Source organism: Trichomycterus rosablanca, chromosome 8, assembly GCF_030014385.1.
Source record: "Trichomycterus rosablanca isolate fTriRos1 chromosome 8, fTriRos1.hap1, whole genome shotgun sequence".
NCBI lineage: Eukaryota > Metazoa > Chordata > Actinopteri > Siluriformes > Trichomycteridae > Trichomycterus > Trichomycterus rosablanca.
The window spans coordinates 34,480,138-34,496,593 of record NC_085995.1 but is presented as its reverse complement, the minus strand read 5'-3'; the positions used below and the strand labels follow the sequence as shown (position 1 = coordinate 34,496,593).

The 16,456-nt window shown below is 39.8% G+C and overlaps 1 protein-coding gene across 1 annotated transcript; it reads right to left on the bottom strand.

Moving 5' to 3' along the window:
• Positions 1–361: 361 nt before the first annotated feature.
• On the bottom strand, positions 362–16,071 carry ndufa9a (NADH:ubiquinone oxidoreductase subunit A9a). Its single transcript, XM_063000108.1, has 11 exons — positions 16,007–16,071; positions 14,276–14,446; positions 13,568–13,665; positions 12,665–12,756; positions 12,413–12,554; positions 11,448–11,550; positions 5,646–5,716; positions 4,022–4,098; positions 2,613–2,708; positions 859–925; positions 362–635 (listed from the first exon to the last, which is right to left on the bottom strand). Exons 1-11 carry the CDS (start codon positions 16,059–16,061, stop codon positions 465–467), a joined length of 1,143 nt encoding a protein of 380 aa, XP_062856178.1. The 5' UTR covers positions 16,062–16,071; the 3' UTR covers positions 362–464.
• Between the last annotated feature and the right edge of the window lie 385 nt (positions 16,072–16,456).

Sequence of the window (16,456 nt, the reverse complement as noted above, 5' to 3'; positions counted from 1 at the left end):
GTCCATCTGTTTCTCTGCATGCTTTGTTAGCGCCCTTTTATGCTGTTCTTCAATGGTCAGGACCCCCACAGAGCAGGTATTATTTGGGTGGTGGATCATTCTCAGTACTGCAGTGACACTGACATGGTGGTGGTGTGTTAGTGTGTGTTGTGCTGGTATGAGTGGATCAGACACAGCAATGCTGATGGAGTTTTTAAACACAGTAATTTTTCACAGAATAATTTTTATATTTGATTTTAAACACCCAGTAGGTAACGCCATAACACATGAACTCAATAATTAAAAAAGATTCCTACTTTTGGCCAAATGGTGTACCTTAGGTTAACTCTCAATTTCACTCTCGCAATAAACAGTCCATGCCCAGGATATAGGACATCTTTTATTTATTTAGTTATGTACAGAGTCGTAGTAAAACAAGACAGCACGATGTGAGGAAGTGCAGAAGACTGGCTCCGACTGACTGCTCAATAGGTAACAGTTTTGGCAGGCTTGTTCTCTGACAGCTCAGCCTCCAAGAAACGGAAGCGGCGATGACGGCGCAAGACCTCGATGGCCTTCTGCTCCACAGAAGAAGGTGTGATGCCCAGGTCCTCAAAGCCTGGCAGGCCTGGGTACTTCATGTCTGTGGTATGAAACTGGAATGGCAAAAATGTAGTCAGCAAATTTGACTGAACCTATCAAGCCACAGTTCATTTGAATTGCAAAATCCAGTTAAATGAAAATTCTTCTGAACATGTGCAAACATACAGAAATTTACATTTCAAAATACACATCAAAATTCATAACTCTTGTACAGCAACACCATATCCTAAATATTTTAAAGTCTTCATTTCTGAGCTAACAGTATGATCTACATACCCGGTCAACTTTGTCACGTGTTGTCCAGGGCTCAAAGGGATTCATTTCAAAGAAGCTTGCGACAAGACTAAAACAAGAAAGCATTATACAGCGGGGGAAATAAGTATTGAACACTAACATTTTTCTCAGGAAATATATTTCTGATGGTTATTGACATCAAATTTTCACCGGATGTCAGTAACAACCCAAATAATCAACACATACAAAGAAATCATAACAAATAAATCCATAAATTAAGTTATGTTTAATAAAGTGGAATGACACAGGGAAAAAGTATTGAACACACTTACTGAAATTTCTTTTCATACACAGAAAAAGCCTTTGTTGGTAATGACAGCTTTAAGACGCCTTCTGTATGGAGAAACTAGTTGCATGTATTGTTCAGGTGTATTTTTGGCCCATTCTTCCAGACAAATCTTGAAGGTGCAGGCGGCCTCTTCTGTGAACTCTGATTTTCAGTTCTTTCCATAGATTTTCAATTAGATTCAAGTCGGGTGATTGACTGGGACATTCTAGCAGCTTTATTTTTTTTCTCTGAAACCATTTAAGAGTTTCCCTGGCTGTGTGTTTGGGATCATTGTGTAGTTGAAATGTCCACCCTTGTTTCATCTTCAGCATCCTGGTAGATGGCAGCAGATTCTTATCAGGAATGTCTCCGTACATTTCTCCATTCATCCTTTCTTCAATTAAATAAGTCTGCCAGCACCATATGCTGAGAAACAGCCCCACACCATGATCTTCCCACCTCCAAACTTCACTGTTGGTATGGTGTTATTGGGGTGATGTGCAGTTCTATTTTCCCTCCAAACATGGTGTGTGCTATGACACCCAAAGAGTTTAATTTTGGTCTTATTTGACCAGACTATATTCTCCCAGTATTTTATAGGCTTGCCCACATGTTGTGCAGCAAACTTTAAACAAGCTTTTTCTACAGCAATGGAGTCTTGCACGGTGAGCATGCATAGAGGCCATGGTGGTTAAGTGCATTACTCATTGTTTCCTTGTAACAAGAGTATCTGCTAATTCCAGGTCTTTCTGAAGCTCTCCGCAAGTGGTCCTTGGCTCTTGGACAACTCTTCTGATTATTCTTTTAATTCCTCTGTCAGAAATATTGCAAGGAGCACCTGGTCATGGTTTATGGTACAATTACGTTCTTTCTGCTTCTGAGTAATGGTTCCAATGGTGCTTACTGGAATATATCTGTAACCAATACCATCAGTATGTTTTGCAACAATAAGATTGCGATGGTCTTGAGAGAGCTCTTTGCTTTTACCCATCACAAGATGCTTCTTGTGTGACAACTTGGTGATAAAAATGTTTATATAGGCCAACAATTAGGACTAAACCAGCTAATATTAATTTACACTGATAGGGGCAGGATTGCTTTCTAAATAAGAACAGATTTCAGCTGGTGTTCTGGCTTTCCATCCCTTTTTGCACCTCCTTTTCTTCATGTTTTCAATACTTTTTCCCTGTGTCATTCCACTTTATTAAACATAACTTAATTTATGGATTTATTTGTTATGATTTCTTTGTATGTCTGAAATATTGGGTTGTTACCAACATCCGATGAAAATTTCATGTCAATAACCCCATCAGAAATATATTTCCTGAGAAAAATGTTAATGTGTTCAATACTTATTTCCCCCGCTGTAATTATTGACTGATTATTTAAAATTGCATGATCGAACATGGCAAAGTATTTAAACACAATTCAACTCAAGTTCCTAAACACAAACAGTATAAAGGCTTACTGATAAAGAGGACGTGGCATAGGATAGGGTACGAATGGCCTATGGGCTACAGCGTACACATATTCCACCAGATCATGCAGCAGATAGCGGTTGGGCCTGTCACAAAAGAAGGTGTTAATTACAAACAATACTTTATGAGATGCTGATTATGGCACATTACTGCAACTGTAACTATATACCTTTAATATATACACCAATCAGCTGTAACATTAAAACCACCTCCTTGTTTCTACACTCAATGTCCATTTTATCAGCTCCACTTACCATATAGGAGCCCTTTGTAGTTCTACAATTACTGACTGTAGTCCATCTATTTCTCTACATACTTTTTTAGCCTGCTTTCACCCTGTTCTTCAATGGTCAAGACCCCCACAGAGCAGGTATTATTTGGGTGGTGGATCATTCTCAGCACTGCAGTGACACTGACATGGTGGTGGTGTGTTAGTGTGTGTTGTGCTGGTATGAGTGGATCAGACACAGCAGCGCTGCTGAAGTTTTTAAACACCTCACTGTCACTGCTGGACTGAGAATAGTCCACAAATCAAAAATATCCAGCCAACAGCACCCTGTGGGCAGCGTCCTGTGACCACTTATGAAGGTCTCGAAGATGACCAACTCAAACAGCATCAATAGATGAGAGATCGTCTCTGACTTTACATCTACAAGGTGGACCAACTAGGTAGGAGTGTCTAATAGAGTGGACAATGAGTGGACACAGTATTTAAAAACTCCAGCAGCGCTGCCGTGTCTGATCCACTCATACCAGCACAACACACACTAACACACCACCACCATGTCAGTGTCACTGCAGTGCTGAGAATCATCCACCACCTAAATAATACCTGCTCTGTGGTGGTCCTGTGGGGGTCCTGACCATTGACGAACAGGGTGAAAGCAGGTTAAAAAGATATGTAGAGAAATAGATGGACTACAGTCAGTAAATGTAGAACTACAAAGTGCTTCTATATGGTAAGTGGAGCTGAAAAAATGGAGATTGAGTGTAGAAACAAGGAGGTGGTTTTAATGCTATGGCTGATCGGTGTATGTCTCAACATTCTGATTAAAAATATTCTAGTCCTGTAAATTTTAACAATACCAATAATTTATTGGGTATTAGTATTAAGAAAACAAATATTTCTGACAGCTATTTGTGTTTTAAAGACTTCCTAATACAAATTGGTGCATCAATATATCTCAACATCTATTTAACATGTATCTCCTTGATTCAAAGCACATATAAAACCTCTGTTTTTATTACTGGTGCCCTGTTATTCCCAGTAAGGGACATGTGCAACTACATGTACAAATAACAAGTCCCAAGTGTTCCACAGGCCTCAGGTTGAAGACCGTTGTGTATATGGATGACTATATTTGCTCCACAAAGACAAAGTCAACACTCCAGCTCTTACCCAGTTAACGCAAATGTTTTTCCATTAGCATCAGGATCTTTAATGGCATTAACAATGGCTTTGGCCACGTCAACCACCTACAGACAGAAAAAAATGCATTGAGAACATATTCAGTAAAGAGTCTCTTTGCTCCTTAAGTAAACATTGCAGGTATATTTAGACAAGCAATTATGAAACATACACACACACCGTTTTAGTGCACAAACATTCTAAGCAGAGTGATTTGCCAAATTTGCACCTTTCACCATCTACTGTTCATAATTTAGTAAAAAGATTCAGGGAATCCAGAAAGATCTCAGTCCGTGTAGGGCAACGGTGAAAAACCACTGTTGAATGTGTTTGACCTTTGAGAAACGGTCATGCTACTGTGATAAATATACAGCTTTGGTCAATGTGGAGGGAATTATAAAATATCCATCATTCCATCCATATTGTGACGCTGTAGCACTGGACTAGTAATCAGAAGGTCACTGGTTCAAGCCCCACCACTGCCAGGTTGCCACTGTTTGACCCTTGAGCAAGGCCCTTAACCCTCAATTGCTTAGACAATATACTGACACAGTCACTTTGGATAAAGGCATCTGCTAAATGCCAAAAATGTAAATGACACTAAGGAGAGGAATTTTACGTTTCAGCACAACAATAACCCAAAGCATCCATATCAACAACATAATGGCATAATGTCAAACAGTCATGGACAATTTGTATCACCAATTTACCTCACATGCATGTCTTTGGACTGTGGGAGGAAACCGGAGCTCCTGAAGGAAACCCACACAGACACGGGGAGAACATGCAAACTCCACACAGAAAGGACCTGGACCGCTCCACCTGTGGATCAAACCCAGGACCTTCTTGCTGTGAGGCGACAGTGCTACCCACTTAGCCAACGTGGCTTCACCAGAAAAAGATCAAAGTTTTGGAATGATCCAGCCAGAACCCAAACCTGAATCAATGAAAAATCAGCTTGGTGAAATCTGCTGAAGAGGGCTGTGCACAGGAGATGCCTGAGGAGATGACAAAGATTGCCAAGTGAAGATGCGCTATAATGACAGGCTCATTATAAAAAAAAAAAAATCATACAATCAAAACGTGCTTCAACATACACAGATCAGGCATAACATTATGACCACCTTCCTAATACAGTGTTGGTCCCCCTTTTGCTGCCAAAACAGCCCTGCAACTGTGATGCACTGTGTATTCTGACACCTTTCCATCAGAACCAGCATTAACTTCTTCAGCAATTTGAGCTACAGTAGCTCGTCTGTTGGATCGGACCACACGGGTCAGCCTTCGCTCCCCACGTGAATCAATCAGCCTTGGCCACCCATGACCCTGTCGCCGGTTTACCACTGTTTCTTCCTTAGACCACTTTTGATAGATACTGACTGGGAACACCCCACAAGAGCTGCAGTTTTGGAGATGCTCTGACCCAGTCGTCTAGCCATCACAATTTGGTCTTTGTCGAACTCACTCAAGTCCTCACGCTTGTCCATTTTTCCTGCTTCTAACACATCAACTTTGAGGATAAAATGTTCACTTGCTGTCTAATATAAAGGCGTCTGAATACTTTCTGAATCCACTGCATATACACAAACAGCCTACTGATTTAACAGGTACTCACATGACAGGGCTGCTTGACTGTTTTCTTTCCCATTGCGATAAGAGGCACAGCCTTGCCAAACCAACGCATGTCTGCAAAGAGAACCGTTCACACAATTTATGTCACATCAATCGTGTCAACCTTAACAGAGCATAATGAGATAGAACTGATTTACAAGAAATTGAGTTTACTTAACTAGTGCAAGCTGATTTGTCAATTAACCACCACTGACTTATTCAGGGTTTTAGAACTTTTCCAGCAGTGCAACGAGACTAACATGGTAATGACATAATAGTTTGCTTCATACTAATATAAGTGCATCAGGTGCAGTAGTCTTGTTGGGATTTGTACACATGGTAATGTCTGTGTTGGGAAGAACATATTGATGAACGAAGTGTTTTTATTTATGTCATATACACACACACACATACATACAGTGTATCACAAAAGTGAGTACACCCCTCACATTTCTGCAAATATTTCATTATATCTTTTCATGGGACAACACTATAGAAATAAAACTTGGATATAACTTAGAGTAGTCAGTGTACAACTTGTATAGCAGTGTAGATTTACTGTGTTCTGAAAATAACTCAACACACAGCCATTAATGTCTAAAAAGCTGGCAACATAAGTGAGTACACCCCACAGTGAACATGTCCAAATTGTGCCCAAATGTGTCGTTGTCCCTCCCTGGTGTCATGTGTCAAGGTCCCAGGTGTAAATGGGGAGCAGGGCTGTTAAATTTGGTGTTTTGGGTACAATTCTCTCATACTGGCCACTGGATATTCAACATGGCACCTCATGGCAAAGAACTCTCTGAGGATGTGAGAAACAGAATTGTTGCTCTCCACAAAGATGGCCTGGGCTATAAGAAGATTGCTAACACCCTGAAACTGAGCTACAGCATGGTGGCCAAGGTCATACAGCGGTTTTCCAGGACAGGTTCCACTCGGAACAGGCTTCGCCAGGGTCGACCAAAGAAGTTGAGTCCACGTGTTCGGCGTCATATCCAGAGGTTGGCTTTAAAAAATAGACACATGAGTGCTGCCAGCATTGCTGCAGAGGTTGACGACGTGGGAGGTCAGCCTGTCAGTGCTCAGACCATACGCCGCACACTGCATCAACTCGGTCTGCATGGTCGTCATCCCAGAAGGAAGCTGACGCACAAGAAAGCCCGCAAACAGTTTGCTGAAAACAAGCAGTCCAAGAACATGGATTACTGGAATGCCCTGTGGTCTGACGAGACCAAGATAAACTTGTTTGGCTCAGATGGTGTCCAGCATGTGTGGCGGCGCCCTGGTGAGAAGTACCAAGACAACTGTATCTTGCCTACAGTCAAGCATGGTGGTGGTAGCATCATGGTCTTGGGCTGCATGAGTGTTGCTGGCACTGGGGAGCTTCAGTTCATTGAGGGAAACATGAATTCCAACATGTACTGTGACATTCTGAAACAGAGCATGATCTCCTCCCTTCGAAAACTGGGCCTCATGGCAGTTTTCCAACAGGATAACGACCCCAAACACAACCTCCAAGATGACAACTGCCTTGCTGAGGAAGCTGAAGGTAAAGGTGATGGACTAAACCCAATTGAGCACCTGTGGCGCATCCTCAAGTGGAAGGTGGAGGAGTTCAAGGTGTCTAACATCCACCAGCTCCGTGATGTCATCATGGAGGAGTGGAAGAGGATTCCAGTAGCAACCTGTGCAGCTCTGGTGAATTCCATGCCCAGGAGGGTTAAGGCAGTGCTGGATAATAATGGTGGTCACACAAAATATTGACACTTTGGGCACCATTTGGACATGTTCACTGTGGGGTGTACTCACTTCTGTGTCCAGCCATTTAGACATTAATGGCTGTGTGTTGAGTTATTTTCAGAAGACAGTAAATCTACACTGCTATACAAGCTGTACACTGACTACTCTAAGTTATATCCAAGTTTCATGTCTATAGTGTTGTCCCATGAAAAGATATAATAAAATATTTGCAGAAATGTGAGGGGTGTACTCACTTTTGTGATACACTGTATATATATATATATATATATATATATATACAGTGTATCACAAAAGTGAGTACACCCCTCACATTTCTGCAGATATTTAAGTATATCTTTTCATGGGACAACACTGACAAAATGACACTTTGACACAATGAAAAGTAGTCTGTGTGCAGCTTATATAACAGTGTAAATTTATTCTTCCATCAAAATAACTCAATATACAGCCATTAATGTCTAAACCACCGGCAACAAAAGTGAGTACACCCCTAAGAGACTACACCCCTAAATGTCCAAATTGAGCACTGCTTGTCATTTTCCCTCCAAAATCAGAATCAGAATCAGATTTATTGGCCAGGTATGTGGATACACACAAGGAATTTGTTTCCGGCTGATGGTATCTCTCTAGTAATGGTACGATACAGTGTACAAGCAACGTATACATTAAACATTAAACACAAAATCACAAAATTATCCAAACTATAAGATTATATACACACAATATACAGATATGTAATTTAGCAGCATCTGAAATATTTACAAAACAGTAAAGTGCACAACATGTAGGATGAGTACTACAGTGTAGTCAATTTAGCAGCAGATGAATATTTTTACGCTTACGTGTTATGTATTATTAGTCATTTATTTATTTAGGAGGGAGATCGCCTGTGGGAAAATGTCATGTGACTCGTTAGTGTTACTAGGTCTCAGGTGTGCATAGGGAGCAGGTGTGTTCAATTTAGTAGTACAGCTCTCACACTCTCTCATACTGGTCACTGAAAGTTCCAACATGGCACCTCATGGCAAAGAACTCTCTGAGGATCTTAAAAGACGAATTGTTGCGCTACATGAAAATGGCCAAGGCTACAAGAAGATTGCCAACACCCTGAAACTGAGCTGCAGCACAGTGGCCAAGGTCATCCAGCGTTTTAAAAGAGCAGGGTCCACTCAGAACAGACCTCGCATTGGTCATCCAAAGAAGCTGAGTGCACGTGCTTAGCGTCACATCCAACTGCTGTCTTTGAAAGGTAGGCGCAGGAGTGCTGTCAGCATTGCTGCAGAGATTGAAAAGGTGGGGGGTCAGCCTGTCAGTGCTCAGACCATACGCCGCACACTACATCAAATTGGTCTGCATGGCTGTCACCCCAGAAGGAAGCCTCTTCTGAAGTCTCTACACAAGAAAGCCCGCAAACAGTTTGCTGAAGACATGTCAACAAAGGACATGGATTACTGGAACCATGTCCTATGGTCTGATGAGACCAAGATTAATTTGTTTGGTTCAGATGGTCTCAAGCATGTGTGGCGGCAATCAGGTGAGGAGTACAAAGATAAGTGTGTCATGTCTACAGTCAAGCATGGTGGTGGGAATGCCATGGTCTGGGGCTGCATGAGTGCAGCAGGTGTTGGGGAGTTACATTTCATTGAGGGACACATGAACTCCAATATGTACTGTGAAATACTGAAGCAGAGCATGATCCCCTGCCTCCGGAAACTGGGTCGCAGGGCAGTGTTCCAGCATGATAATGACCCCAAACACACCTCTAACACGACCACTGCTTTATTGAAGAGGCTGAGGGTAAAGGTGATGGACTGGCCAAGCATGTCTCCAGACCTAAACCCAATAGAACATCTTTGGGGCATCCTCAAGCGGAAGGTGGAGGAGCGCAAAGTCTCGAATATCCGCCAGCTCCGTGATGTCGTCATGGAGGAGTGGAAAAGCATTCCAGTGGCAACCTGTGAAGCTCTGGTAAACTCCATGCCCAGGAGAGTTAAGGCAGTTCTGGGAAATAATGGTGGCCACACAAAATATTGACACTTCAGGAACTTTCACTAAGGGGTGTACTCACTTTTGTTGCCGGTGGTTTAGACATTAATGGCTGTATATTGAGTTATTTTGAGGGAAGAATAAATGTACACTGTTATATAAGCTGCACACAGAGTACTTTTCATTGTGTCAAAGTGTCATTTTGTCAGTGTTGTCCCATGAAAAGATATACTTAAATATCTGCAGAAATGTGAGGGGTGTACTCACTTTTGTGATACACTGTATATATATATATATATATATACTTAGGGCTGTCAAACGATTAAAAATTTTTAATCGCGATTAATCTCAGAATTTCATACAGTTAATCACGATTAATCACCTTTTTATTTTTTTAAAGGAGGTGGTTTTAATGTTATGGCTGATCTGTGTACATACACTAACATACACAAAAACTCATTCACAATCAACACAGTCTTGTTCCCTGGGTTCTGACAACTCATACAAGTGACTACAGTATATTACTTGCATCTTTGCACAATATTGCATTGTTTTTGCACCTTATTCTCACCTTATTCTACCTGCTGCTATATAAACCCTACACTGCTAACTGGATATCAGAATACGTTTTTATTAGGGCTGTTGAAGTTAACGCGATAATAGTAACGCGTTCCAGTGTTGCCAGATTGGGCGGTTATTCGCCAAATTGGGCAGATTTTGTTGGAAAACAATTTAAAAGCGTTTAAATAACACTTCTGTTTAAAAGAAAATATTCAGTTTTAAGAAGCACCAGCATTGTAGAAGGCTATTGAAAGTAAAGTCAATTTTCAATGCTGATTTGGCTTAATAGTGTTGGTCAGTCTGTATCATATTCTTGAAATGATAAAGTATTGCAAAGGAATATCTTTGAAATTCTTCCTCATAATGTTAAGGTTGCTATATTTTGGTTTTTCACTTGTCAGGGAAAATTAAGAGAGAAAAAAGCTTATTATTATCATGCGTGTGATATATATAATTTACGTGATCACGTTACCACTGTGTGTTGTACGTCACTGAGCTGATATGTGTATCAGGTGACCAGCGGGTAACGGTGTGTTATGTTTAAGTGTGATGCTCCAAGTTGTGGATTAAGCAATAAAGACAACATGTTCTCCACATAACTAGTGTCATTTGTATTTCGTGGTTAAGTACAAAACAGAACAATGCGGGTCTTCGTGATGTAATTCTACATGGCACTCACTGCCTGTATAGGTAAATTTTTCCAGTATAGAACTTGCGTTAACGGCACTATTTTTTTAATCGCGTTAAATTGAGATCGCGTTAATGCGTTATTATTGCGTTAACTTCGACAGCCCTAATAATAATATATATATACACATTACAATAACATTCTTTTTCCTGCATATCCCAGCTTGTTTGGAAGCGCAGGGGCAGCCATTGTGGCACCTGTGTAGCCAAAAGACTTAAGAGCCCAACATAGATTGCATGGCAGAGACTGGAACACATCTACCAAAAATATAAAGCCAACAGCTTAACTAATAAGACTACAGAAGGATTAACAAATAATAAAAATAAAATACCTATAGTCATCAACTGTGTAAGCTAACAAGGTTTGAGTCTCTGAAGTAAGTGTAAAAAGTATTTATTTGTTTGTTTATTAGCATTTTATCGTCATGTTTTACACCTTGGCTACCATCCCAGGATCTTCTTGCTGTGAGGCGACAGTGCTGCCCACTGAGCCACCAAGCCACCCCAGGTTTGTGATCACAGGATGCTGTTGGCTTTTTATTTTTGGTTGGTGTATTTATCATAACACTGCTGCACCTGATACAGTCACACTAGTAGGAATTACAATGATATGTTATTGCTATGAGTGTTTTATGGTCCACCACCCAAAAATATCTACCAACAAACTCAAACTATATGGTAGGTGTAGTATATACTACTTAATAAATGCACATACAACAAATCTAAACCTAAAAGTGGCTGCTGTGTAAACAAATCCAACAAATCGTTAATAAAGATTATTGTAGAGCTTTGTGTTTTATTAGTCACATACTAGCAAAGTGGTTGAAAAAGCGATCCTCCCTCCCAAAGAACTCTGAGGGCTTCAAGATGATGGCATCAGGAAACTCGTCCCTCACAGCATTCTCACCAACAGCCTGTCCAACACATGTCAATTTATAACGTGTTATATAAACAGTGCATTGCATCTAAAAACGAATGTAACAACATCATTTTTAACCAACCCCAAGCATAGTCAGTCAGCCGACACATACGGTAACAGACATTTGCTTCGCAAGTTCTGTACTGAAGTTACAAGACTAATGTACAATAGATGGACAAAATAACAGAAACCTGTTACAGTATGTTAATATGAACATGCAAATAAGAAGTAGGGCAACCTTAAACCTAACAAAACAGGCCCTAAATGGTGAGAGTGTGTTCTTCCAGTTAGCATTGTAGATATGCTTTGGTTTATTATTTATCCTAACCCTATAAGGCCAAACATAATGATTTCCAAACCAGCAAGTTAATTGACCCTCTTGATATGCTATTTCCACTTTATAAGTTTAACTTTAAACCCCGAAGATGGGATCTGTACATTTGTTGGAACACTGTCCCAGTGGCTGTAATCAATGCGTGGAACCATGGTCCTGTGAAGGTGTCAGGCTGAACCAGAAATGGACAAAACTAACTGAAATATATCTTTTCCACTTTATCAATACCGCTGGCGGGTTGGTCACTGCTGCACACCTGTGCAGATCCAAAGATTTTTGGGTTTTTTTTGAGACCCCAGTTATTCTTATAAAAGTTTTTAATTAATTTAGTCAAAAATTTAAGGAAATTAAAAATGTAAGTGGTTAAAAATATCTGCTCAGGGTCACGTCGGATCAGGTTCGACTATAACTATAAGCTTTCCTAAATCTATAGCAACATGCTTTGTAGCTCCATTGCAAAATAAGAAATCAGAATTCAAACCCGTCTTGGTTTACTGAAAATAGTGAGGTGTGGAAATATAACCTTGTTTCTCAGGTATTTTGAAGGGCTGCGGATGTCAGCGTTCAGATGGGAGATGTGGATTAGCTTCGAGACTCCGGCTTCGCGTGATGCCTTTGCAATTTGCTGCGGGATGGTTACGAACACGTCCTCATACTTATAGTTTCTACAGACAGTGCAAACAAAAACATGCTGTACATACTGTGGTTCCACTGCAGGCTTTAAATCATGATATTCGATCCAGAGATTCATACACAGGATTTTGATTTCACCCACCTGGTCTCCCACTCTCTTCCCACCAAATTAATCACAACATCAGAGTGAGATATTGCTCTTTGGATAGATTCCTTATCCCTTGCATCCCATTCCTGAAAAAAGGAAGTGCAAATGTCAGTCAGTAAAGACAATTGCATTCCAAAAGTACATTTACACACCAAGAACTTTATCAAGTACACCTATCTGGTATGTACAGTCATTACTATATAAGCTACACCTACTATACAGGTTAAGTTTGAGAGTTTTCAATTACTGAGTGTAGCTCATCCATTCCATCTGTACACTCAATCACCCCATGCAGTTTTCAATAGTTGAAATTGACCCCCGCATTACCCACAATAACCAGAAGGTACATTTTAAACACCTAATAATAGTATGGTAGTGTGTTGTACTAGTATACATGTATCAGGTGCAGCAGTGCTGTTGGTAAATGCTGGGAGGAGAATAGTCCAACCAAAAATTTAGAGCAGCATCAACTGATAAAAGACTACAGTAAGATTAACACACGGCCATAAAAAAAAAAAAAACAGCTCTACTCTTAAAGTGTACATCAGTGAGTGCTATAAAGAGACCAGTATGGCTAACAACATTGCTGCACCTGCTACACTCATACCAGAACAACAAACTGCAGTGTTGAGAATGATCCACCACCCAAATAACATCTGGTCAGTGGGGTTTCCTTTTGATGAACAAATAGGTACAGTGGATGAATGATAAAGTACACAGAGCAAGAGCTGTGATACACTTAGTCAATGTACACTCACAAAGGTCATCACACCTGTGTGGCTTGTAAAATAATCAAGGAATGTACAGACTACTTAAATGTACCTCATAAAGTGTCTGGTGAGTGTACACTTTATTACTAATATAACACAAATGATTCAAAGATCAGGTAAAACATACCACAAAGAGGATCTGGCCAAGATCACCCATGGGCCTAAGGTACATGAGATCATATTGGTCGCACCGGTGAGGGATCACAATCTGAGAACCAATCCGACCTGAGAATCAGAAGGAAATTTAATCAGTTAAGAACAATTGAAATTCATCTAATGAACTGTGAAACCACCTTAGAAATAGCTGAACAATACACACATTAAAAACATTAATTATTTTGATAAACTTCCAGCGTGTTCTCCAAAGTCACACTGACAAAACATGCATGCACACTACACAAGCTAAACACCCAGAATGTTAGCGAGAGAATGAAGTAGAGAGCTATCCTCACTCTGACTGGTGGTTTACTGGTGATTTACACCCACCCCATTACAGAACCCAGGGAATCACAGAGCAACCTCGACTACTTATAAACTTTTAATAACAATTGCAAGAATGTGCAAAGAACATATTTTACAAGTCACTTTTTTCAAGTTGTCTGACCTATAATTCTGTGACACTGTTGTTTTATGTGTAATCAAATCATTTGCAGATCATACTCAAATTAAAAAAGCTCAGGATTCAGTACAGTATGATAATTTTCCATATATATATACATATGTATACATGCTTCAGTGCATATGAAACTTAAGTATGTGTGTCACTGCAGGAAATCACCAGAGAGTGCTGGACTCTAGACCAGACCTCAGCTGCACAACTTTTTCATTAACTCACCAAGGCGATTGACAACATATCGGCCCAGGAAGCCAGTAGCCCCAAAGACAGTGGCTGATATTCCACTAAACGAGGAGCGACCCCCTTTTCCTTTAGGGATGAGAGCATGGTGGATCTGCCTGTGCTGGATCGCAACAGGGCCGAAAGCCAGAACCACAGGAGAGCAGGTACCTGTGCAAAGGAGCAGGCAGAGAATGTTACAGAGTCAAAGATAAAATGCCTCCCTATAACATATTTTATAGTTCTATGTTTCTACTACTGGGGGGTGAATAAGATAACAAAATCAACCCACTGTGTAAGTGAATCCATCCCATTACTTGGGACTGAAACCTTTTGAATTATCACACATCACAACAACACGACACTCCAGGTTAAAATTTATGTGCATCCAAAAGGCAATATTTCTGAAGGGTGATTCTAGTTAGCCAGGCTTTATCCCAGACTACTATGGTTGTAAATAGTAAACCGCAGTGTGACACTAAACTATTTAGACTTAGAGCATTTCAGATTAGGTGATTGTTATTAATACTGAATGATATGCACTCTTTCTAGCTTCATCCATCTGTCTCAGTTTAAAACTCTTAGCACCTCAGCAAGAATGGTAACCAAACTCAGCACATGTATTTGGCAACAGAAGTACAAATAGAATTAAAATTTAAAAATGCATACCTACATCATGTCATATCATGATGTGATCTCTATTTCTGCACTAAACAACAATCACATAGTGGCTTTTCCATCAAATGCGTTATATGTTCGATAGAGACTCCTTCCTGGCATTCAGACTTGGTGGCAGATATACAGATAAATAGCAAGTGAAGGAAAACCCTGTGTGCATGTGAATCTACTACCATAACAGATGTTTAGTTCAACAGATGTTAGCTACAATAGAAAGCAGTATGACTGGAGTAAATTCAGTGGCAGTAAAGCAAAGTCAGATTTCTAAAACAGGCAGTGATCAATAACAGCTGAATTCAGAAACCCATAACAATGTATTACTATCAAGCTGCCAATAATAAACATATCAATTCTCTTCATTAAAAAAATACAAACAGTCTGTGATGTGATATTTGACTATTCATAAAAAACAATTCAGCTTTAAGAGATAAGTGAAGTGCAGATTATGGTGATTGGTAAGTCATATGACTTGTCTTGAACTTGTGTTCATCAACACACTGTTAAGTATATGGCATCATTATCATTAAATATAACATCATTAGGAATGAGTATCTATCTGTCTATCTATCTATCTATCTATCTATCTATCTATCTATCTATCTATCTATCTATCTATCTCTATATATATCTCTATATATATCTAAATTTTGCTGTTACTAAAGGGATTGTTTTAAAGTCACTAAATTGTTACTATCACCACTATAACTGTATACTGTCATTATACCCAACAATGACTTATTGACTGTCATTTGCTAACTGGCTGTGTACAGTATAAAGTTTTATTATTTACGCTGCTTTATACAATCATATAAAATATTACATGATAAATACAATTAATTACGAGTTTATTATTACTCATTTAAATGCAAAGCTATTACTGGCCTCTAACTGAAGCGGGGTCATGTTAGCTAGAGACTGTAGAGGACAACAGTACACTGTAAACACCGCATAAATTCTGCACTATAAACATATACAGCAATAAAAACACAGATTATTTTACACGTAAAAGTCTCATTATTACAGATATTTTTAATCATTTTAATTAATACTTACTGGAAAACCTTGGAAGGACACTCACAGGACGGCTAATCAAACCCACAGCCGCCATGTTTCCGATCCGTCACCCAACACTCCACTATGTTTCCTACCCGTTTTCAGACTACTGTGCTGTGATTGGTTACTTGGTTTTGCTTTCTGAGAGTTCATTGGTCAATATTTCACTCAAACGCGCAAATATAAATTTAGCCAATCCTAGATCGGAAGGCGGGATTTCTTAACATTTAGGTGGAAAAAGAAGCTTCAAAAACTGTCTACGGTAAGTACAGAGGGACAAGCATGGCGAGTGGATCCGTGTATCCGTTGTCATTAATTTTTTTTATTTCAAAAACCAAAATTCCGACTCGTTTCCCGTTTTTAAATGTTGGTGTTTGAAGTAAAAAACGAATGGACGAGATACGCTGACCCGAGTGGACAGTTTACTATATGCATAGGCGAGAATGGTCT